This window comes from Hyalella azteca, unplaced genomic scaffold (genome assembly GCF_000764305.2).
Source record: "Hyalella azteca isolate HAZT.00-mixed unplaced genomic scaffold, Hazt_2.0.2 contig11277, whole genome shotgun sequence".
NCBI classification, from domain to species: Eukaryota; Metazoa; Arthropoda; class Malacostraca; order Amphipoda; family Hyalellidae; genus Hyalella; species Hyalella azteca.
The window spans coordinates 539,626-563,969 of NW_025941278.1; the positions used below are offsets into that span (position 1 = coordinate 539,626).

The 24,344-nt window shown below is 35.6% G+C and overlaps 1 protein-coding gene across 1 annotated transcript; it reads left to right on the forward strand.

The window, feature by feature from the left end:
- Nucleotides 1-1,959: 1,959 nt before the first annotated feature.
- LOC108678780 (sodium-dependent neutral amino acid transporter B(0)AT3) lies at nucleotides 1,960-23,737 on the forward strand. The gene is made up of 18 exons (XM_047882773.1): nucleotides 1,960-2,279; nucleotides 3,475-3,525; nucleotides 4,625-4,672; nucleotides 9,353-9,492; nucleotides 11,360-11,466; nucleotides 16,073-16,188; nucleotides 16,444-16,551; nucleotides 17,056-17,136; nucleotides 17,823-17,984; nucleotides 18,669-18,779; nucleotides 19,493-19,694; nucleotides 19,853-19,932; nucleotides 20,549-20,750; nucleotides 21,007-21,166; nucleotides 21,652-21,772; nucleotides 22,093-22,235; nucleotides 22,794-22,884; nucleotides 23,249-23,737. The coding sequence occupies exons 1-18, from the start codon at nucleotides 2,118-2,120 to the stop codon at nucleotides 23,375-23,377; spliced, it is 2,214 nt and encodes a 737-aa protein (XP_047738729.1). The 5' UTR covers nucleotides 1,960-2,117; the 3' UTR covers nucleotides 23,378-23,737.
- Nucleotides 23,738-24,344: the final 607 nt, after the last annotated feature.

Below are 24,344 nucleotides of genomic sequence, written 5' to 3' on the forward strand. Positions count from 1 at the left end.
TATTTTTTTCTTTCGTTCGATTTTCTGTAACGAACGAAGTGGGACTCCTATAAATAAAACATGCGTCGTCGTGTATGGAAGCGGCTTTAAGGAAAATGGAAAGTTAAAGAGTTTGCATGGGCGTGTGCGAGAGGTGGAGTCAGAGTTGGGGTAAAGAGGAGGGTGTGGTCAACAGGTCGCGGCCTGTCTGGCCCTCGTCTACCTTAGCTACCCCTCCTGTACGTCTGTCTTGGTCACCCCACCTGTACGTCTGCCCTAGTTACCCCTCCTGTGCGTCTAACTGTGCTACCCCTCCTGTACGTCTGCCTTGGTCACCCCACCTGTACGTCTGGCCTAGTTACCCTTCCTGTGCGTCAGCCTTGGTCACCCCACCTGTACGTCTGCCCTAGTTACCCCTCCTGTGCGTCTGCCTTGGTCACCCCACCTGTACGTCTGCCCTAGTTACCCCTCCTGTGCGTCTGCCCTAGTTACCCCACCTGTACGTCTGCCCTAGTTACCCCACCTGTGCGTCTGTCTTGATCACCCCACCTGTACGTCTACCTTAGTTACCCCACCTGTACGCCTGCCCTAGTTACCCCTCCTGTGCGTCTGTCATGATCACCCCACCTGTACGTCTACCTTAGTTACCCCACCTGTGCGTCTGCCCAAGTTACCCCACCTGTACGTCTGCCCTAGTTACCCCTCCTATTCGTCTGTCTTGATCTCCCCACCTGTACGTCTACCTTAGTTACCCCACCTGCGCGTCTGCCCTAGTTACCCCTCCCGTTTGTCTGCCTTAGTTCCCCCAACTGGACGTCTGCCCTAGTTACCCCTCCTGTGCGTCTGCCTTGTTCACCCCACCTGTACGTCTGCCCTAGTTACCTCACCTGTACGTCTGCCTTAGTTACCCCACCTGTACGTCTGCCTTAGTCTCCCTTCCAGTACGTCTGCCCTAGTTACCCCTCCTGTGCGTCTGCCTTGGTCACCCCACCTGTGCGTCTGCCTTGGTCACGCCACCTGTACCAACCATGCACTCCTGTTTCCGTTCGTTGCATCGCGGTGCTCTGATAACGACGTCACGTGCTTCACCTTTCAATACCTGGCACGTGTTGCGTACATGACAGTCAATTGCTTCACCTTTAAATACATGGCACGTGTTGCGTACATGACAGTCAATTGCTTCACCTTTAAATACCTGGCACGTTTAGCACAGATAATAGACACGTGTGAATGGCGATTCAAATAAATAAACAAAGCTCTTTGATGAAATGCTTAACGCGGTGTAGCATTAGGTCTTCTGATGGATGTGGGATGTAGACGTTATACTCGCAAAAATCAAATTTTCTACAGATTCGAAATATGGCGATTATACTATTACATTACAATAATGCTAAGTCGAACTCGGAAACATTAAGAAATAATATTTTTATATATTGTCAGGATGTGGGCGAAGTTCGGGAAGAAAAAGACTTCGCAATAATGAAAATATTTCACTCAGGAATGTGGCATTCAGTAGCGTCGGCGTGTAGGTGTTATCCATGAAGAAATGAAACGCTCCAATTTTTGCCCGGTGTAGAAAGCTCCGTTCATGACGGTGATGGAACATTTGTCCTCGAAGTGTTGACTTTGATGTCTTTTTATGCTCCATGCTAAAATATTTTATTAAAATTTATTCATGTATGTGATTTGTCAACCTGATTTTTTTTCAGCAATAATTGTTTGATGATAAGGAACAACAAATGTCTCATGAAATTTAAGCAAAAGTTCACATTTTAGCTCGTTTCTGATCTTTCTTCTAAACATTGAAAAAATGGGGCTTTCGAAGTCCATCCAAGTTCTATGTGTAAAGTTGGTGCTGAAACAAAGATTATTAATATCACTCATGTTATAATATTTTCATAGCTAATGGACTCGATTTAAAGAAAATTCTGAAGTTGACCTCTTAGAGCTGCTTCAAATGAATGTGACAATGTCAACTTGTAAAACTTTCATTTTCTGAGCGAGTTATAGTAGGTTAAAGGAAGTCATACTTAATTCCAAGATCCTCAGGACATTTCAAAGGAGTCAGTTTTTGCGTCGGTTCCTTGCAAGCTAATCTCTGCTGCGGTTGTCCTTTTAACGAAGAATAATCAGGCAAGATGGCAAACGCAGGCCATCTCATTCGGCGCACCTCCCAGCGGGAGATGCTCGCACCGCAGAAAAGTTTAGAGCGCTACGAAATGCGCGACATGCGCCGTCTCATGTCGGAAAACGGAGCCCCCAGCTACGGGGCAGCTAACCAAGGCTACGATGAATTCCAGGTCTGTAGCTTTTTACCATATAATAAAATGCTTAATTGAATTATTAAGATTGTTTTTTGACTCCTAAGGTTCCTGGTATATCCCAAAGGATCTCTCTTGTAAATATTCTATATTCAATGTTTTTATTATTCTATTGTGAAAAATGTATACTAGTTCTATATTGTGACTCATATTGCAGCTCGCAAATTCGAAAATTTTTATTACGTTCAATCTAAATAATTTATGACGAGGTCTTTTTTTTTTAACGAAATTGATTGGAATTTGAATTAGATTTGGTGAGATTTTAAATAAACAGATTTTCAGTTTATTTGCTTTTCACTTCATTAGTTTCACTAAAAATTTTTGTGTGGGTATTAATGTCATCAAATTGCCACTTCTACTGTCAAAAAACTTAGCCAAAATACAGTGAAATTTTGAATTCTAGTCACGATCGTAGGTTCCGTTTTCCCGTGTATAGTCTCAAATTTCACATCCGATGGCCACCCAGAAAATTTAGAATATTGAGCTTATATTGCAAGGAGCACGATGCCATTCTCAATTTCATAAATATAGTTTTCTAAAATATAAAGTTACCGTGCAAAACGATACCCGATCAAAATAATGGGATGCAGAGGTGAAGATAGCATTCTAGCAAGTTCAGATGTCTCTAGAACATTACATATGATAGCTTAGTTATTGATGAAGATAGACTTACGCACAATTAGACTGTGCAAAAACAGATTTATTGAACCATAAAATTCACATCGTGTAATTTTCTAAACTTCATTCATGTGACATAGCGCCTAAATATTTGTTATGGCTGGAATTAAAAGATTTATGAAAATCTGAAAAGATACTGAAATAGTCGTTTTAATATCCGTAGACTACTTATACAAATTTTCAAGTTCTCGGTAATTATAGCTTTGCACTGACTTCTTGTTAAATTCCTTAGTATAATCAATTGATTTTTTTGTGTCCTGATCCTGGATGTAGAAAGTCTCGTCTACTGGTAGATATTATTCGGTTGTCATCCCAAAATTTCTCGAAAATTTTTGGTGAAGTCCAGAATATTAGCATTCGAGTGAACAAATATCCATAATTATGCATGATTTTTCCTTGAAAGACAAGCGTAGTAAAATTTGTATTATGATTAACTAGGTGTATTTAATTATATATAATTTTTTCAAATTTCTGGCAATTTTTTCCTACTGTGCAGAAGCGAACGAGCATGAAGAAACGTACGGCTTCTGTTACGATCCCGGAGGAAGTGAGTAGTCTATAGCCACTGGAAACTTCATCTTTCATTCTGAATGATTTTTGGCCGAATAAAGCAACACAGAGAAGCAATAAGCTTAGAAAAATTCGACTATTTGTGCAAAATCATAATTTTTCTTTTGAGTTGTTGAAAATCTTGAATTTTTCGTATTCCAAGATAGAACTACCATTAACTCTATGGATTTGACTCACGTAATATATATAGTATTATGAAGATGAAATAAAGGTAAATTATAGGAAAACCAATTGAATTCTTTAAATGTTCATCGATTAAAAATCTGATATCATTCCATCCATTTCTAAAAGATTCACATTCAAGTTTTCCCATTACAACCTACAACCACTAAAAATATTTCATTCCTATCATTTTTGTATAGCCAAAACCCAACTCAATGTCGCTGACCCTTGCAGTAGCTGTGTCAGATATCCATTGTCGTGCTTACATATAATGCTTCGATGCTACAAATGTAATAGCTGCCTTGCCTGCTATTGTTGCTTCCATCCTCCAATTTGTTCTGTGCCATCCAGTCATATAAATTCAATGGATTAGCATAATATAAATCCCATTCCTTTTAAAAAATATTTAAAGAGTTTTCTTCTTCTGCATAAATTTTTGTTAATGTATTAAGTTCTCAAGTTAATTTTAATTACCAAACTTTTAAACAATAACAGTTATAATATACATGTAATGTTTGTGCCTGTTATCACAATTAGTTGTTACAGTACGAGTTCAGGCATTGTCGGGAATAACACGTTTTATTTATTTAATTTAGGTGGACAATCAAGCAAATTAGAGCTCATAATTTTTTGGCAAATTCATGAAAATATTATTATTATTATCGTCACTCGCTGAATCGTCGCGAGAATTTTTCATAAGATGAATTAAATATAAGGATGATTATTCGAGGTTATTTGCCGTAAACATAATTGCACTCTTTTTACCCTAATATGGCTTGAGGATATTTGTCTCTGAATTTTTTATTAGCTTCAAGTTATGTCAGTATATTTTAAGGGAAATAACTCAGGGTGAATATTCAAAAAACGGCCTGTTAAAGACCACGGCTCCGGAATCTAACTGTTTCTTCTCACAGGACCGCTTCCTGCCTGTGCGTTCGTCTACGTCACTCACACATCTCGCGGTAACCACGCTTACCATAGACCTGTTTTAGAGACGCTAATTATTGACTTGTTCTAGAAAAGCTCATTATTGATTTGTTGCAGAACCGCTCACTATGGAACTGTTCCAGTACCGCTCACTATTGACTTGTTCTAGAGACGCTCACCATGGAACTGTTCTAGAACCGCTAATTACTGACTTGTTCTAGAAAAGCTCACTATTGACTTGTTCTAGAAAAGCTCACTATTGATTTGTTCCAGAACCGCTCACTATGGAACTGTTCTAGAGCCGTTAATTATTGACTTGTTCTAGAGACGCTCACTATAGACCTGTTCTATAAACGCTAATTATTGACTTGTTCTAGAAAAGCTCACTATTGACTTGTTCTAGAGACGCTCACTATAGACCTGTTCTAGAGACGCTAATTATGGAACTGTTCTAGAACTGCTAATTATTGACTTGTTCTGGAGACGCTCACTATAGACCTGTTCTAGAAACGCTCACTTTAGACCTGTTCTAGTAAAGCTCACTATTGATTTGTTATAGAAACGCTCACTATTAACATGTTCTAGAAACGCTCACTATTGACTTGCTCTAGAAATGAACTAGCACAGCCGTTTTCCACCTATAGATTTCATAGAGTATTGATAGTATAAAGATAGTCTCCTTCATGAGTAATGTAACGACATTGAGCTTTGTTTTGTTTCAATGCTGATATTCTTCTATGAAAAGAATATATCATTGAGCCAGCCATCATTTGATTTTTTTTTTGTTGAAGAAGTGATAAAGCTTAACGATATTTCAAGATGCTACAGCTTTGCTTTACTTATTTATTTCAAAATAACGTGCATTATCCTCGGCGGCGCACGCAATAATTTCGATAGCGATTTTGTTGCGTGTTAGTTCCGTTATAGTTCGTAATTGAGTGCATTAATAACCAGATCAGATAATTATTAATTATTTGAATTAATTCTTTTGCGTTTTGAAAATTATGATCTCCAATTTTTATTATGGCAATGCATGTAGATACGCGCAGGCGCAATGCACTGTTGGCTTCGTTTCGAAATAATTTTCTTTTTTTTCATGATTCTTTACATGGCCATTAATGCAGCAGGAAGATGAAACTGATTCATTTTCTTTTGAACATTGAGTTGATAATCTGCAGGTAATGGACGGGAAGTAGAGGTTAAAGTTTAAATGAATCGAGTAGAATTATCCTAATTTTTTCATTTTGTGAAAAAAACAATGAGTTTCTCATTCGTGCTTTCTCAATGAGTTCGTGCACCTCCATCGCCATACATACCTAAGATTAAAGCGTTCACTTAAAATTAAATAGAAAAAATATTTATAATACGGATTTTTCTTGTAATAAGCGTGGCTAGCTGGTAGTTTTCCTATCTAATAGTTAGTATTATAATTGCTCGTCCAGATAAACTCAGTGGGCACACATGGCAATCGCGAAATTTCTCTTGCAGATATTGTATCTCTAAGTATGCTCCGAAATTCGAATATTTGCACGAAATTTGAGTGCGATGATAAATAGTTCTGCGTCTACCTGACGTTACCAAGATGTGGACGGCCTTTACTAGACTTTTCAGAATTAAAATATTTGATTTTCATTTAAACGATAAAACAGTATCATATTCTAAATTGCACTCGATAATAAATGATGTCACGCATAGAATAATTTCATTTTGTTTTGCATCTTTTTAATCTTCACGAACAACTTATACTACAACTCATAAAAAAACTAAACCAAATCCGAGTTGCGCTGAAGGGTAATTTGAATCTCAAATCGATTTGTCAAAATAATCATGCAATTTGAAACTCGAAATGGGTTCCATTTAAGTGGATTTTTAAAAATTCTTGGTGAATAAATTTTACGAAAACGTCTTTATCGAATTCACTTCACGTCCGAAATCTTTTACGATGCTCGCAAACTGTAAAAACTAACCAAAACCAGAGAAAGATCTTCTCCATTGTGGCGTTCAGAGTTTTATGACCATATTTGATTGTCGGGACGAACAGAGGCTGCGTCAATATCATAGAAAATAAAATTCAGAGAAATGGTACGAAATAAAATCGCTATACAAGTCATAAATTAAAACAACAGTAGCACAGTTAAGGATTGTATCGAGTTCAGAAATCGCTATCCTAGGGCCGTTGGAAATAATTTGCAAAAATTACATGTTCTGAGGTTAGCCTCCGTGTGAAGGAAAGGGTATGCTGGCAGCAGGCCAACGGTGTTGGCTGCTAAGGAGTTGACTGTCCTGATGTATAGGATCGAAATTCCTGCAAGCGATGGCAACGATCATCAGTCATTCTGATGAATGTGGATCCTGCGAGAGGATGCGTTCTTGCCTCGACATGTAGTTGCGTGGTCTTAGGTGTAGCAGTCCTCAGGACAAAGATCTCACGTAGTATCCTAGTTTCGAAATAACATTTTGCATCAGACTCGTTGTGTATCGTTTTTCCTTGAGGTAATGTTACCAGGGACTTATCGTTATTCATGAATTCGGTTTGAAAATTATCTGTCATTAAACAGAAATTTTCAACGGTTTAACAAAACACGGGATATTTGTTATATACTAGTACATTTATTGTGGATGGTGTTCGCTTCAAAATTTTTAAGTCGTTGCCACTCGTTGATGCCGCGCAGTTTTCAACGTCATGCGTATCATGACCTTCTGATGGAATTATATTTATTTTACTATTTCCGAGACATCAAGTTTCCAGTACGGCATTTAATGTTATTCTAGATGTTTTTACTTTCAACTAATTGAGGAGACGTAACGAACTAAACTCTTTTTTTCTAGACGTACAATAATCAGAGCATTTCGAAGATAGTTTGTGTTTTTTTTTTGTAATAATTTGAACACATTAATTTAGTATTAAAATCTATGTTATGTTACTCATCCAGTTTACCTTTCTTCGATATCAACAATTATGCTAACTGTAATCCACTTTTCTGTATAGGTGGATTTTATAAAGTTCCGCTGATTTGCATCAGTAAATATAATTTCACTTAACATCTAAATAGACGAGTTATATCTCGTTTATTAATTGGAAGCATAATAGGAAACATTATAATTTGCTTTTCAAAATTAAAAACTTTAGGTAAGAGAGAAAAGAACGTAGTTTCTCTTTAAATTCAATTAATTTGAATTTTTCAGAAACGATTCAGAGATTAAATCATGCTTCTAAACTTACGAATATAATAATTATCAACCAAATATAAGAAAAACTAAATGAGAAACCAAATAAAACATAATATAAACAAAATTAACTGAGTGAAGAAGAATTTTTTCGCTCTGGAAATTCCATACATTAACTGGAGCTCAGCGGCCGTCGTCTAAAGTTAATTAGTAATTAAATGCTTCGTATTTGTAACGAACGGCAATGAAGACGGACTCTGTAGTTGTGGAGACTCCACTGAGGAGAAATTCCTCCGTACAACTTTCTCACTTTCTGAGCGTACAAACTATAGTTCCCCGAGCATTACGCATTTTTTCCCTCTAAAGACTTTGCAATTGAGGCTTGTTTAATGCAAATTATGGAAGCAAATACTATAATGTCTATAAATTTGTAAACAAAGAAAATCAATAGAATGGGAAAAAGACCATATGTTTAATACTATTTTGAAAAGCTGCTTAAAAGTTAATAATATAAAATTGCATACTTATTTTTGTTTCCTTTTCGCCCCTCGGCAGTTCTTTTTAGAGAAACGTAACATATATACAGTTTATTTTGCTGTTCCAATTGCATGCCTTCAGATAGCTTAGTATCCTTTATATCCTTTAACAGTTTTCTAATTCAGTTCAATAATAAAAAACCATGCCGTTCATCTTCCTTAACCTTATTATTAATAAGTAATTTCGTAGATGTAATTCGTGTCATCATTAATGTCGTCCAAATTAGTGCTTCCGTTATGTTAGATAAGTCGGTTGCTTGCTCACCTTTCGTTACTGTTAGTTTGTGAATGCCAGATTTTTTTTGTTCTGCATGAAAACTTGTTTAATCAAAACAGAATGTCATTACGAGCATATTCTTCAATAAAAAGGTTGTTTTTTTCGTCAATCTACCAAACATATTTATGCTGCAATTGAAGTTTATAGATATTATAACGAGTAGGACATAACCAAATGCATGCAAATTTGAAGCATTTTCAATGTCTAACTATGATGAAAATGTGATGAATTTCTAAAATGTAATTTAATGCATTCCCTGCCCTATATAAATGTAGAGCTTCACTCACGGATATATGCCATTTCATCATTTAAAGCTAATTTTACTGTCCGAACTAAAACAATTATCTATATATTCTACATACATGCATGCATCACTGCAATAATTGCTTATTGAACTTTATCTATTCTGATGCTTATAAGTATATACTAATGAGCATTATTCAATCGCAACAATTGAACACATGCCTCTAAATTATTATAATTTTATCATCAATGAATTATATTTATACACATTGTAGAGAAAAAGCCACGTATAAGTCGAAAAATTTGATTATCACTCGTAAATCACGACCAGGGGCCATACTTTCAAAATTTGCTAAGTGAACGTAAGTACTTACGCTCTATTTTCTTGTCTATGATTGTTGGATTTTGCTTGAAAGGCCTTCAATTATTGGCTGATGAACCTACGATCTCTTAACTTTTTTAAAAGTATAGGCTCTGAACTTTACCTTCAGGGAGCCTCGAGTCCCACGCGCCCGTCTAAGGTGTCTGTAGGGGACAGCGTAGACGGCGTCCCGGAAGGTGAAGAAGCAACTGACGGAGAAGACTCCACCATCGCTGTGGGCAAGCCTGGGGACAGTGCAGACAACGACAGGTGGGATAGTCTGTTATTTATTATGAGGATAGTCTATTGTTTATTGTGAGGATAGTCTATTGTTTATTGTGAGGATAGTCTATTATTTATTGTGAGGATATTTTATTATTTATTGTGAGGATAGTCTGTTGTTTATTGCGAGGGTAGTCATTATGTATTGTGAGGGTAGTCTAATATTTATTGTGAGCATAGTCTAATATTTATTTTGAGGATAGTCTATTATTTATTGTGATGATAGTCTATTATTTATTGTGGGGATAGTCTATTATCTATTGTGATGATAGTATATTATTTATTGTGAGGATAGTTTATTATTTATTGTGGGGATAGTCTATTATTTATTGTGATGATAGTATATTATTTATTGTGAGGATAGTCTAATATTTATTGTGGGGATAGTCTATCATCTGTCTCTTATACACATCTAGATGTGTATAAGAGACAGNTATAGTGAGGATAGTCTATTATTTATTGTGAGGATAGTCTATCATTTATTGTGAGGATAGTCTATTGTGCAAACTACATGCCGCGTGGTATAGTCTGCTGTAATAAAAGTCATACACTATATTATGTTTCAAGCAGTTATACGTTTGTGTGTCGGAAATATCTCCTAGTCAAGTGAACCGACAAAAAAGTAAAAATTAGTTAAAAAATTAATAGATTCGCTTCTTATAACATAACAAACGAACATTTACCGAAAAAATCCGATTTGCGTGATAATAATGACGCTGCAAGAGAGAGGAAGCCACCTGAGCTGATCTGCGTTCAGATAGAAAATTATTGTGATTCGTTGTGGTTATAAAATAACATAACATAACATAACATAAAGATGTCGGCACTGAAGCGTACCTAGGCCTGATGTAGCCTGTCCCCGACTCTTTTCCTTTTCGTGCCTTGTTCACAGTAGATCTAAAATCGTGTCATTTGACCAAAATGACGAATTGAATTAATATGAATAATTTGAATTAATGAATTTGAACAATGAATAATATGTAAATATTTGAACAAATATTATTCAAATATTTATTTGATTCATATAAATATTATTTGAATAAATAATAATTTGAATAATGAATAATGAATTGAATTAATATGAAAGGAATTGAATGAAGATTCATGAATTCATTAATAATTTGTTGTTCGTTTTCATCAGTTTAGTTTTTAAAAATTATCTATCATTTTTTCAGCAGGAGTTTCGAATTTCGAGCTACATTTTATGAACTTCAGACAGGCTTGAAGAATAAACATGTCGATGTTTATTTTTAGGTGTTTACATAACAAAGTTTCTATGATATTTATGCGTATATAAAGTTTTGAACCTTAATTTGGAATTATATTTAAAATAATTGAAGATTAAAATTACAAGAAGTCATGAAAAATTCTTATACTGCGCTCAATTTTGTTGGAAGCTAATTTATAAACATTCTTTAAAATATTTAAGTTGAGAAGAAATTATAAATGTTTAGACGTAAGACTTCAAAAATATCATTGAGTAGAGAAGTTGAAGTTCTATAAATTATAAATATTACCTAGAATATTTACACTGAGAAGAAGTTTTGAATGTTGATGCGTAAAATTTGAATGGAAGAGGCTCATGAAGAATGGAAATGCTGGCGTTTGTTTTGTTGCACTTTAATTAGCAGCATTTCGTACATTACATTTGTGCATATGAAGCTTTAATAATGATAAATACTCCATGCAATATTAACGTTTAGTTTAATATAACGTTTGTTTAATATAACGTTTAGTTTATTATTTAGTTTAATATATCCTTTAGTTTAATATAATATAACTTTTTAACGTAAATACAGGTATTAATAATATTAACGTTTAGCAGAAGTTTTGAATCATAAGGTCATAATTGCAGGGAGTCTTGGGACAGCAAGTGGCAGTACCTGCTGGCTGTCGTTGGGTACGCCGTGGGTCTCGGTTCCGTCTGGAGATTTCCTTACTTGTGCCAGAAGAACGGAGGCGGTGAGTAGATTGAAACTTGACTTATTAATTACCCTACATATTAATTAAAATTAATAATAATTTGAATTGAGTTTTTAACGAAATAGTCCAAATTAATATTTATTTTAATTCTGATTTGTACCTGTTATTTCTAATTAGCAACAACTTGAATAGTCAATTATCAATAATTTGAATTATCAATAATTTGACATGAATTTGAATTGAACATTCTGTAAATTCTAATTGTCTACATATTTGAAAGAAGCACATTGGTGACTTTTATAACACATTAATTCAGAGACTGTTACGTAGTCGAACTTATAACCTGTAGCGGCAGGTGTACCTATTACTGGGTATTAAATATCATTCGAATATAAAGTACTGAAATTACAGTCTCATTAGATATCGTACTATTTAAGTTGACCGAAACACCTGAGATTTTTTAAATTGTTTATTGGATATTCGGAAAAAATATCAATAAAACGTAAAAAGTTGAATATATTGACTAGAAATAATTGTTCCATCTCATTTCATCAGTTGCTTCGTTTCGTAATGATTAAACGACGAAATATATCACCGTTTTAAAAAATGCTTTCCTCGTCCACAAAGGAACACGAGCGCGGCTAAGGATCGTTCGGCGCTAATGGATGACGGAGAGCAAACCTGTCGATAGCGTGACCAGGGACTCTAGGTGCCAGGCAAACAATCCTAACCTGCGGCTAGCGTGATCAGGGACTCTAGGTGCCAGGCAAACAATCCTAACCTGCAGCTAGCGTGACCAGGTATTCTAGGTACCAGACAAACAATCCTAACTTGCCGATGCTGGAACTAAGCGGTTGTCAATCACGATACGTTTCAAAACCCCTTTCTTTATCAGTATTAATATAAAAATAACGGAATAGTGTTCACGTGATCTTTTCAGACTTCGACATTTGGACTGAATATATTACGTCAACATTAGCCACTAATGCCGACAAGCGAATTAGAAACACTTTTCTACTTGAGTTCATTAGTCAGTGACGAATATGCGAAACCCCTTCTAACCCAAATGACCGCCTCGGATTTGACGTCGAGATTTTTCTCGTTCTCGGATTTCACCTCGCGAGGCTCGTTTAGGTTGCTCCTGAACTCGCTTCACGGTCCGGACCTTCCTCCTGAAATCATAAACATTTTTTCCACCGGTGAATTTACTTGTTTACCTTCATAGAAATTTAGTCCGTTTGAATTTTGTTCAAATTATAATACATACTGTTTTATTTTATGTACTTCGTCCATATTCTTTAGATAAATACTTTTTTAGATATTATGTACAAATGACAATATATACTCTTCTTTAATGAAACCTTTACCTAGATTTTTGTATTTTTTCAGTGCCCTCCCGCATCTTTATTTTTTGTCTCTAGAAGCCTAGCCATTCTTGGAGACACATCAAAATTTATGTTAGTTTTTCCCTTTTATTATTTTTTATTTCAGTTCTTGTCTCTCATTTATTTATTTTTCTTTTTTTTCTCGGCATTCTTGTATCCAAACACCCCTTCTATGGAGCCCTCAGCTCTCTGTCTACGAGGCTACCCTCAAATCTACCCTCACCGCCCTCACTCACGCCCCATTTCCTTCCCCGTCTGACCCACTTCTGATGCCAGTATCTGCACGAGGACGTTACTCGTCCTGGGCAGCGCTTCGTCAGTGCCACGGTCCACTGAACACGTCTTATAACTGAAGTTTTGAACGCTATATATATGGTTAAAAAATATTATTTTTCCTTAAACTTTGAATATATTTTACAATATTTCACAGCTACGTGAGTTGAGTTCTCATTTACATGGGACTATGACACTAAAATATGTACGTTTCATGTTCTTTTCCTTATATTTAAGATTGCATGTTTAATACTTTGTCTTACACTCCGTTCAGCTCCTCCTAGTTGTGCTTATTTTTTTTTTATTCAGACAAGGCGTTTTTTCTAATATTATCATTAAATTCGCTTACACGGTTATTTACTAGAAGTGACATTCCATTTGATCTTCTCATTTTCCTATATGTTTCATAAACTTTGACGAAATAATTTGATTTTTTTTCGGCATTATACAGTTTTCTATTACTACTCATCTCGAGCGGAAAAGTCTGTAATATTTAGTTATATTATAATATAATTATTAGTTATAAGTCACTGTTAGAGAGACTGAAAATTTCTTAGCTGACTGCATTAGAACGTTTTATTTTTATATGAATTTTTCTCTAAAAGCTTTACAATTCTTCTTCAAGAGAGAACAATATGTTTCATCATTAGTTTTTCAATAAGTTTCTTTGAGTTATTTTCTTTTAACTTCGAACTTTGTAATAAAACCTAAACATGGCCGGTCAGTTGAAGTAAGAACCCTCTTAAAGAGAGCTCTGGTAACAATTAACGTTACGAGGCGAGACCTGACCAAAAATTCTAGCAAAATTAACTGTTTTGCGTACTATAAATGAGGCCTAGAATAATGGACGTTCATGATTGACGTAGGGGCACAGCTATCGATTGACATGCATCTCTTGGTCTCTGTGAATAAAGGAGTATTAAGCGTTTCTCGCACGATATTGATCGCGTTTAAAGGAACGTTGTCGTACCGAGCCCCAATGCCAACCCCAAACGTGGGCAGGCCAAGAGGGGGCGGCGGCTCCCCAGGGGAACGTGGTGTGGGCATGTGGGGAGGAGCTTGCTCAGCGAGCGAGATATAAAGGTGAAGGTAGACGAGTGAGCGAAGAGAGAAGGGCATCAGCAATGAAGGTATCGGGGCACCAGCAATGAAGGTATCGGGGCACCAGTAATGAGGGTATCAGGTATCGGGGCACCAGGACGAGGGTATCGGGGCACCAGTAATGAAGGTATCGGGGCACCAGGACGAGGGTATCGGGGCACCAGCGATGAGGGTATCGGGCACTAGGGTCCATAGGGTTTCAGGGCATGAACCAGTTTGCCGGCCGTAGACAAGATAATAGCTCAGTAATGGAAAATACTTCCTATGTTAATTGTGCAAATTGCCATCAAAGTAATTTCTTAAACGCGAAGACGAATTGAAAAAAGTAGCTAGACCAAAATAAAGCAAATAAACTTCATTTTGAAATAACTGGCGAAGAGTTTTCGCCTGATGAAGAAATGAACAGATTTATAATAAATAACTCAATTGAGCGCGACGAATAACTGAATTAAATGAAGCATGAAACTCCATCTTGTCAATCTTTATCGAATATGACCATAGATAAATTATGCCGTGACAACACAATACGGAATCAGTAATAAATCATTAACAGTATACATGAGCAGCCCTGTTAAATTTTGAAACGTAAACAAGACCATTCTTCAATTTATTCACGAAATTCGAAATTTGCCTGCTGTTATTTTATTTCTCAACGAATTCGAACTGTTATGTTACGACCTCATTGAGTTTGAACAGGTAATACTTGACTAAGAAATTTGTTGGCTAATATTGTAAATTTGTGTGATTAGATAAATGAAATAGGATCAATATTTCATATTTCATATTAATAAATTTCTGGACGAGTATATAATTAAACCTTTTGTTTCGACCAGTTGGATAAAATTGGCATTTAACTCAAGTTATAGGCTATACATTGTATTGTGATTATTCTGTGACAGGAAAATAAATGTTGACTTATTTCACAAATACAAACTCCGGCTTTATTTGAAAATGCATTAACCACAGAAATGCCATATAAACTTGCATCTAACATCTCACTTCTTTATCTGTATGCAATATATGCCATGGGACCAGAGTGATGCACGATTTACTAAATACTATTGGCGTTTCCATCATACAGCTGACTTACTAAACTTTCATGCACACCGTGTGTTGCAACGACTCTCGGAACTGCAGAAGTGAGCTGTTTGTTTTCGCAGTCTAATTCAGTAAACAAACTTAATTCTCAAACTCTCACGGTCGCTGCTCCAAAATCTCCTACATGAACGTCTGAAAATTTCATTCCATTTCCACACCATCTCTGGGGGAAAATAGGAAGACCAATTACAATTTTCAGAGCGAAATTGGGTAAACCTGAAGTTCCTTGATTCTGAAGATTTCTTGTCAGTTCTATGAAATTTTCATTTGGCATTTCTAAATTGACTTGAAGTTTGCTGAATTGAATTGATGCGGCTGCTGAGGAGAAGTTATAGCCAAGTTTTTTTTAGATAATTATTTGGGTGTGTATTTTAACCGGTTTGATCGTTGTTCATCGAACGACGAACACGTCAAAGTGATCGAATATTCGTGACCTACCTACAAATTGAACGAGTATCCAAGAGGATATTCATTAAGAAGTGATCTATCGAGACGTATAGGTAGACAAGCAATCGAGACGTTTAGGTACTTTAAAAATGTCCGTCTGATCAATAATTTGCTCTTCCTTTTTCGATAAAAATCAATCAAGAAGTGAATTGATAGGATTGAAAGCCCATGGGAATTTTCAACTGCCGCGCCATTGTGTTTGCGTTATTTATTTGAGTTTCCGACTTACAGTATTTTTAAAAAAATGTTTCAGCATGGAGTTAAAGAGCAAAAATGCGATAGTTTTCGACTATCTGATGCATTGTTTGACATTTTCTGAAATAAAAATTGATGTCGTGCAGGTGCTTTTCTGCTGCCCTACCTAATCATGCTGGCTGTAGAAGGCATCCCTATATTCTACCTCGAATTGGCAGTCGGCCAGAGGCTACGAAAAGGAGCAATAGGCATCTGGAATCAGGTAAATTCAAGCAAATATTATATTGCCATGCATTTCTGACACTTATTCAACATAAATCGACTGGGTCCCTGTAATCGTCAACAATCTTGCCAAGAAAACAATCTTTATCGATCATAAGCATTTTGTTTTCAACCTCTTAGCAAGCGTCGCTGCCTTCTGCCCAGACAAATTAGCTTGGCTGGCACTGATAGTTTAACAACTTAATCCGAAGATTTGTTATTGTAGATTTAGTTATAAAATATTTTTCTTATCCAGATGTCACCATACCTCGGCGGGATTGGTGTGGCTTCAGCGATTGTGTCATTCAACGTCGCGCTCTACTACAACACCATCATTGCCTGGTGTCTTTACTACCTGGCACAGGTGAAGCATTGGTTTTCTTGTTTATTATTTATTCACTGTTAGACCTTTTCTTAATTTACTCAAAATGCAACGTGACATTGACAATAATAATAACAATAAAATAATAATAATACTAATAATAATATTAATAACATTAAATAATAATAATGAGCTCCAGGAATTACATGACTTTCAAGCCTACAGGTTTAGGGGTGGGTTTGAGCTATATAGGACTACACCTAAATTAAAAATCTCGACCCGCTTAACTCTTCTATTAAATATAAAATAAATATTAACTGAACCCTCACATCAAATCAAGGCTCATGAAATGTACAAGGAAGGTTTCCGAAAACTCGGAAAAAAGGAAATAATCACACAAATACTTAACAATTCATACTACGTCTGCGGCACTATAACAATCAAACTATAATTATTCTTTCAAGAAGTATTTAAATTTTTTACTTTGACCATATTGAAACAAATTATTACTGATCTTTGAACGTGAAGCATGTAAATTGTGTGCAGAGTTTCCAGTCGCCGCTGCCGTGGTCGGAGTGTCCCAAGCAGTTAATCAACGGCACGGAAATCGACGTTCCGGAGTGTGCGGTGGGCAACTGAAGTTACTCTATTTTCTACTGATGATAATTTGACAGATTTGAATATTTTTATAATTACCATTACGAAATTTAGATGCTGGCCCGACTCTAAAAGAGGTGCCGCCTAGGCCTCGGGGAGCACGTAAATCAGCAGCTCTATGTCTGGTTCGACTCTTGGTTTGAAGGGCAGTTTGTAAGTTTGGTATGACTCAGCTCGGCCAACCCTGCTCATACTCTCAAGCGAGTATAAAGTCGGAAAGGAGATCGTGACCAGAAACTGATTTAGATTGGGTGGCCAAGCAGATACCGAAAGACTAAATGCCGAGTGTGGTGACCTGTTCACAGAAACCTAGGCGGCACCCAAATTTTTTTAGTGTAGGCTGCTCGTGGATAAATTGTACTTTTGAATGCTCATAATGGAAATACAGGCACAAACTTACATAAAAATCAACGCCTTGAAGAAATTTTCTCTGATCATTTTCAAGAACAGGACGTGAAGACATAGCTCAGCAATATTGACAATTTCATTGTTATAATATAATGATTTCATCTGAAAGCTTGGTTCCCAACACAAATTAATAAATTAATAAATTAGTGGAAAATTGACAGAAAGTTTGAACTCTGTTTTCCTATATAACCTGTATATAGTTTCTCTAACTATAATTCAAAGATGTAAACGATGGTGATTTTCTACAGATTAGCAGCCCCACTGAATATTTTTGGTACCGTGAAACACTGGACATCTCATCAGATGTCGCACATCCCATGCGCTTCAACTGGAAAATATGCGCCTGTCTCCTGGCTGCTTGGGTGCTGACTTACCTATGCATGGCTAAAGGAATCGCCTCGTCTGGCAAGGTGACAAGATTTAACATAAAAATAGAGTTTAGGTCTTAAAGTAAAAATAGATTTAAAATAGGTGGCAAGAGTACTAAAATTTGAATAATTCCTAATTATTCTCAGTAAATCAATGAAATTTTTTATCGTTTTAAAATACAGGTTTGGCTGTAACTTGTATTAAGTTGTTATTGATATCAACGGAAGTAATGAACTTGTTCAATGTTCGTCTAAAGCATGAAATCAAACTTCCTCGGCAGAAATTTTTCCGTTATTGTATTTTGAAGTTCATTCACAGTTTTTGAAGCTCGTTAAATATTTTAATATCTCATTTTTTGAATTCTCTTCGCTAGCTGAACTATTAAAGCATTGCCATCAACTTTTAATTTGCTGTTAGTCTCTGGTAATTGTTTCATTATTTATTATTTGATCAAAAAAATAATTTATGTGTGTGATCATATTTGGCTATTTAAATTTATTTTGTATGCAAAAAGTACTCCATTAAACCAAAATTCAAGCAACAGAAAGTGAAGAAAAACGTAAGTTTCGTCTTGTATTTCATTTAAGTTTCTTCTCATATATCATCACAATTTCTATACACTTCAGATGGTTGACGTGACCGCGACGTTCACGTACCTGCTTTTTCTGATACATTTCAAAACAAAAATTTATCTCATGCGCCATCACACTTTACTTACATTCCAGGTGGTTTACGTAACCGCGCCGTTCCCGTACCTAGTCCTCGTAATATTCTTCGTGCGCGGGATCACCCTCAACGGCATGGAGGACGGACTCAGACATCTTTTCACTCCCGACGTAAGAAATTAAAATTTCTACAATAAATAACATAAATAAAGAAATTTATATAATAAATAATACAAATTTTCATTTTTATAACTAATAAATGAAAGAAGTAATTCTGCCATTAGTAACGTTTATATATGGTTTTAAATGACATTTGCTAATCTCTAATCTCTGGCTAGTAAAAATGTTATCGCTTTCGTTGTTCAAAACTTAAAACCTAGCTTTTTTGCTTTGACGGTTTTTATGTTATGAACCCACCGTTAAGATGGACATCACCAAATATTTTGTTCTGTTTGTGCCAAAAGTATTTTGAATTTCTTCTCAAAGACCAATATCAGGGATAAATTAGAAGAATTATTAAACATCTTGACAAAGATTATTCTGAAGCAGCAATTAAGACATAAATAAACCAGATTTACGACCATGGACTTGATAATAGCACAGAATATATCCAGAAATAATAGTTGCGTAAATTGGATAATCGTTTTTATTATGATAATCATTATTCGAAGGAAGATGAGTGTTAAAATTACAAAAAATTCCATACATATAACTTGACATTCAGCTACTTGGACAGTGAAAATCATAACCTTAACTAAATGTGATAAGAATGAGAATATTTGTAGAGGAGGAAACGCTTGGTAATTAATTAACGAGGTGTATTTTTCTTAAATAGATGAAACAAACGTCAAATGATCCATTAATAGCATTCATTTTCTGCACAGTTCGAGAAACTCTTGGATCCGTCGGTGTGGCTCGACGCCGGCACTCAGATCTTCTTCTCGATGGGTCTCGCGTTCGGCGGCCTCATCGCGTTCTCGTCATACAATCCCGTGCACAACAATTGCTTCAGAGATGCCGTCGTGTGTGCCCTCATCAACTGCGCGACGGCCATATTTGCTGCCATCGTTGTTTTCTCTATACTTGGTCAGACTATAACTGACGTATGAAAAGCCTTACAAATTTGAGATAAATTGGAGAATTTTAGATTTTGATGCTCAAATGGAGTCTCTTTTCTTTTTTTAAATTTAGTTTTTGGATTATATATATCTTTGAAATTTATAGGGCTTGAAATTTTTTTGCAGGGTTTAAAGCGCATATCACGTATGACGAATGCGTGGCCCTCAATGTCACAAAATGTGACCTTGACGAGATCCTAAAAAATGTGAGTTTTTGTGTGAATAAATGAATTGATTTCAATATTCTCGGTAATAAATATGGCTTGTATGAGTTTCTTGAAAGATAATAATCATTCAAATTTGCCTCAGTCATTTAATGTATCGATCACCTGGGATTAATTTCCATCATTATTCATAATATTCATTTTGCTCGTCAACATTCGTCTTGATTTAATTACCTCATTCTTTGTGCATGGTTTTCATGCACGCTAGCAACAACAGGAAATTTTGCTTGACAGGCATTATTTCGGCCTTGAGTTCGGCAATAATTCCTTATTTCCGAAGAGCATAAAACGATTGTCTTCTTAAACCCGATACTTTTCATCAAAACATCTCAATCTGGGGCCTCATGTCGAGTCCATTCATTCCTTTCGAGGTGATTCGAGATAATGACCTTTATAATGTTTTCCTATAATAATCATAATGTTTTCCTATAATAATATTTTATAATGTTTTCCTATAATAATAGTTTTCTACTATAATATTTAGTACAGTTTTAATACCGTGACTAATCTCATGAATGTTTGTGCTAAAACGTGCCTGAAAGCACGTTTTGTGCGAGACCTGACATGAGCACTTCTTACTCTGGAGTTCTGCCCGCAGTCTGCTAGCGGGACCGGCCTCGCCTTCATCGTCTTCACAGAAGCAATAAATCAGTTCCCCCTGGCGCCCGTGTGGTCGGTGCTGTTCTTCCTCATGTTGTTCACGCTGGGTATAGACTCTGAGTTCGGCACGCTCGAAGGGGTAACCACTTCAATCGTCGACATGAAGATATTCCCAAACGTTAGGAAAGAAGTACTTACAGGTAAATTATTGTTGATAAATGAATCAATGTTTAGTAACACGTAATTGTGGTCATTCAATTTCAATGCACCGTAAACAATTCCATTAACGGATTTAGTTCCTAACTTTTCATCCGCATTTTGCGTTCAAAATTTTATGTAATATTGGGAACATAAATTCTCAATTTGAACATTGATACGAAAATTTGTGCTTAACTGAAAAATAGAGAATATGAAAAAACTATTTGTATCCTATAACTGAAAACTGTTATTCCGCAGGTATTTTGTGTTCTTTATGCTGCGTAATCAGCATGGTTTTCGCTCATGGGGCTGGCAATTACATATTCATTTTATTCGATAACTTTTCTGGAAACATTCCCCTCCTCATCATAGCCTTCTTCGAGTGCATCGGAGTATCATACATCTACGGACTCAAGAGGTAATTGCTATTTAGATTAGTTATATTTATATTGCTATTTACATTATATAGCTCTATACTTAATTATTTAAATGGAATTTGCGGTGACAGTGAAATTTCCAATCTGCTTGATTGACTGGCTTTTTTAATTAGCATCAAAGTGGCAACTGTAACGAGTTTTTTGAGCTTCCACTCTTGGGATTCGAATATAAAAAAAAGCTTCAAAAATACACCGGTTGGCTGTATTGTCACAGATATAACTGCAAAATAGCTTAAAAGAACTGAAAGCTTTAAAATTAACTTGATATTCAAGAGGTTCATGTATAATGATTGAAGGCATTAGCACTCATTTAGTATTTAGAAGGTTCGTTCTCTATTATTGAAAGCACTTAAATATATTCTGTATTTAAGATCCTCATTTTCAATTGATGAACGCGTTGAAATTCAGTTGTTCAATATATTGGGTTCGTTATAGAATTCAGTTACTTAAGTTTTTCTTGTAACAGATTCAGCGACGACATAGAGCTCATGACAGGCTCGCGTCCAGGCACCTTCTGGATGATATGCTGGAAATATGTCAGTCCTGCTGTGATGCTCACTATCCTCGGAGCCTCCATCATCAAGCAGGTAATCGCATCATATAAATTTGCAAGTTTTAAAATAGAATTCACTGAGAAGAACAGCCCAATGTCATGATATACTCAATCAAGCACACAATCATATAAATAATATATATGGGTTTGTGATTATTATTAATATCATTTATTTTTCAACTATATTTGTTATTTATTTTTTTTTCATTATTATCCTAACTCCTTTTATTATTGTTATTATTATTATAATTATCATAATAAATATTATTATTATCATGATTATAATTAATGCTGTTATTATAACTATAAAAAATCAGTATAATAATTATGTTATTAACTAAGTCTCCCCCATAGATGATGACAGGGTCGGGCTACGACGCGTGGGACAGCACCCAGGGCGTGACGGTGTACAAGTTCTGGCCGCTGTGGTCCTGGACCATCGTCGCCGCCCTCGTGCTCGTCTCGGTCTTGTGGATACCCTTGATCGCTGTCACCCGGTGGGTAAAAAGTTTTGTGAATGCTTACAAATTTATTAAATTTTGAATAAAAAAATACAAAGTTATTCGATTTATTACACTCATTTTATTATTATTATTTTTTTGCTTTGATATACTTACTATGCAAACGCTTACAAATTTAGTATATTTAGGATAAAAAACTTACAAAGTTATTTGATTTATGACACTCATTTTATTATAATTATTTTTTGCCCATATATACCTACTATTTGCTAAAATACCAGATGATACCTATAACTATTACTATATCAGCATTTATTATGAATATATACTAAATGAAATTTAACATTATTTTCATATTGCATTTGGTCACTCCCGTAATTTTTTTTATAATTAAAATTAAGGATGACGCAATTAAAAAGTAAGGAATTAACCCGAATAAAAACTAATTGAAAGAAGTTAAAACTAACAGGTGCTGCTTTCATATCAAGCCATGAACCAGAGATACGGTAGAAAGCTCTATTAACATATTATTGATATCCGACAATTTGCAGTTTACTAATTTTATTGATATTTATTTTGCTGATATTCCGCCAGGTTATGTGGAGCTCAGATTATCCAGGACGAAGAGCCCGCTTGGTTTCCAACTGCGGAACTTCGTGAATTTCACAGCATCGTGCCACACAAGGTGGGGGATGGACTTTCCACTTCATCAGCCCTCAATTGTCTAATATCATATAAAATAGAATATACATCAGTTGAAAGTACTGCCTTTCCGCGAAATTTACTAACCCTCTAGGGAAAAAGTAGGAACACGTTTATTACACGTTGATTTAACGTTTAATTAGCGTAATTTCAACGTCAGTTTCAAGGTTGGAAGCGACATATATGAGTGGGATCCCTAAAAAAAGCGACATATGGGGTATACCTAAATGGTATTCCCCATATCCCTTTTAAGCACCGTAATTTTAGCTGCAGATGACAGATGAGAAGTGACGTATGAGTGCAGGTAACAGTTTAATATCTATTTTAATATGTTATGTGATTGACAGGTCACGGCAACCGAGAAGCGTTTGTTCTGCATCAGAGACGATGGGTCAGAAGGACTTTGTTGCATCATCCCTCCACCTCCTGAAGATGAGTTTGACGATGAAGTCATCACTACGACACCACAAGCATAATCATGATCCAATAACACATAATTTTTTAATACTTCACCGCCATTTACCGAGCAAATTGGTGTGCTTGCTTTAGCAATATTCCTATCGAAATCTTAGAAGATTACCGTGGATATTGGTGGTTTTAAATTTATCGTCATTTATCCAGAACTATTTCTGTGCTGGTGAAAACGTAGGATGGGTTTAACGCACACAGTAAAGAGATGAAGCGAAAACAAAGTTCGTGGTTTGAATTTGCCGTTGATTCATTATGCGAGCGAGAATAGTAAGTAAAAAGCATGAATTTCAGAGTTATATCTAGAGAAATAAACTGAAATATTTGATGCAAACTATTGTTTATCAGAATTGAGAACTAAAGTCGAGTTTAGGAGCGATAAAAAATTTTCCATATTGTTTTTATATGCAGATTACTGCGAAATTAAAATAGTACATCAGTAAGGCTCCCAGTAATCAGAGATCTTAAAAATATTCGTAATTTATTTAAATGTATTAACCGGTTTCAAAGCTACACGAATTTTCTTTTCGCATGAACAAGAACGAGACGTACGTCCTGCAACTTAGAAAGAAAAAGTTTCGAAATTAATTTGTTTCGGATACATATTTGTCGAGTACATCGGATAATAGTGACGTTTTCACTTTCAAATTTATAACATAAAATATTGGCATTCCGTAGCTGAACGGAACACAGCCATATTCAACTGGTGTTCTGCGTAAAGGCACGTGGTCTTATTCTACGTTATTCCTACCCAATGCCTCCCCCAGACAATCTAAGAGAGAAAAATGGGAACGGGAAGTTTTTTATCTTGGTATAATACAATAATTTTACAATTCCAATTCTAATGGTTGAACATGGACAACGTAATGGAAACCTTTGGATTCTGAAGCGTCACAGAAAAGTCTATGTGGGAGCGACTTTTGCTTTGGTTTAGGGATTTTCTGCTTGGTTCTACAAAAGGAACAGCGACTTAAT

Coding starts and splice junctions, on each gene's coding strand:
- LOC108678780 (XM_047882773.1), top strand. CDS start 2,118: ATGGCAAACGCAGGCCATCTCATTCGGCGCACCTCCCAGCGGGAGATG. Junction 22,236..22,793: donor CCCTTGATCGCTGTCACCCG/GTGGGTAAAAAG, acceptor ATATTCCGCCAG/GTTATGTGGAGCTCAGATTA. Junction 22,885..23,248: donor ACAGCATCGTGCCACACAAG/GTGGGGGATGGA, acceptor TGTGATTGACAG/GTCACGGCAACCGAGAAGCG.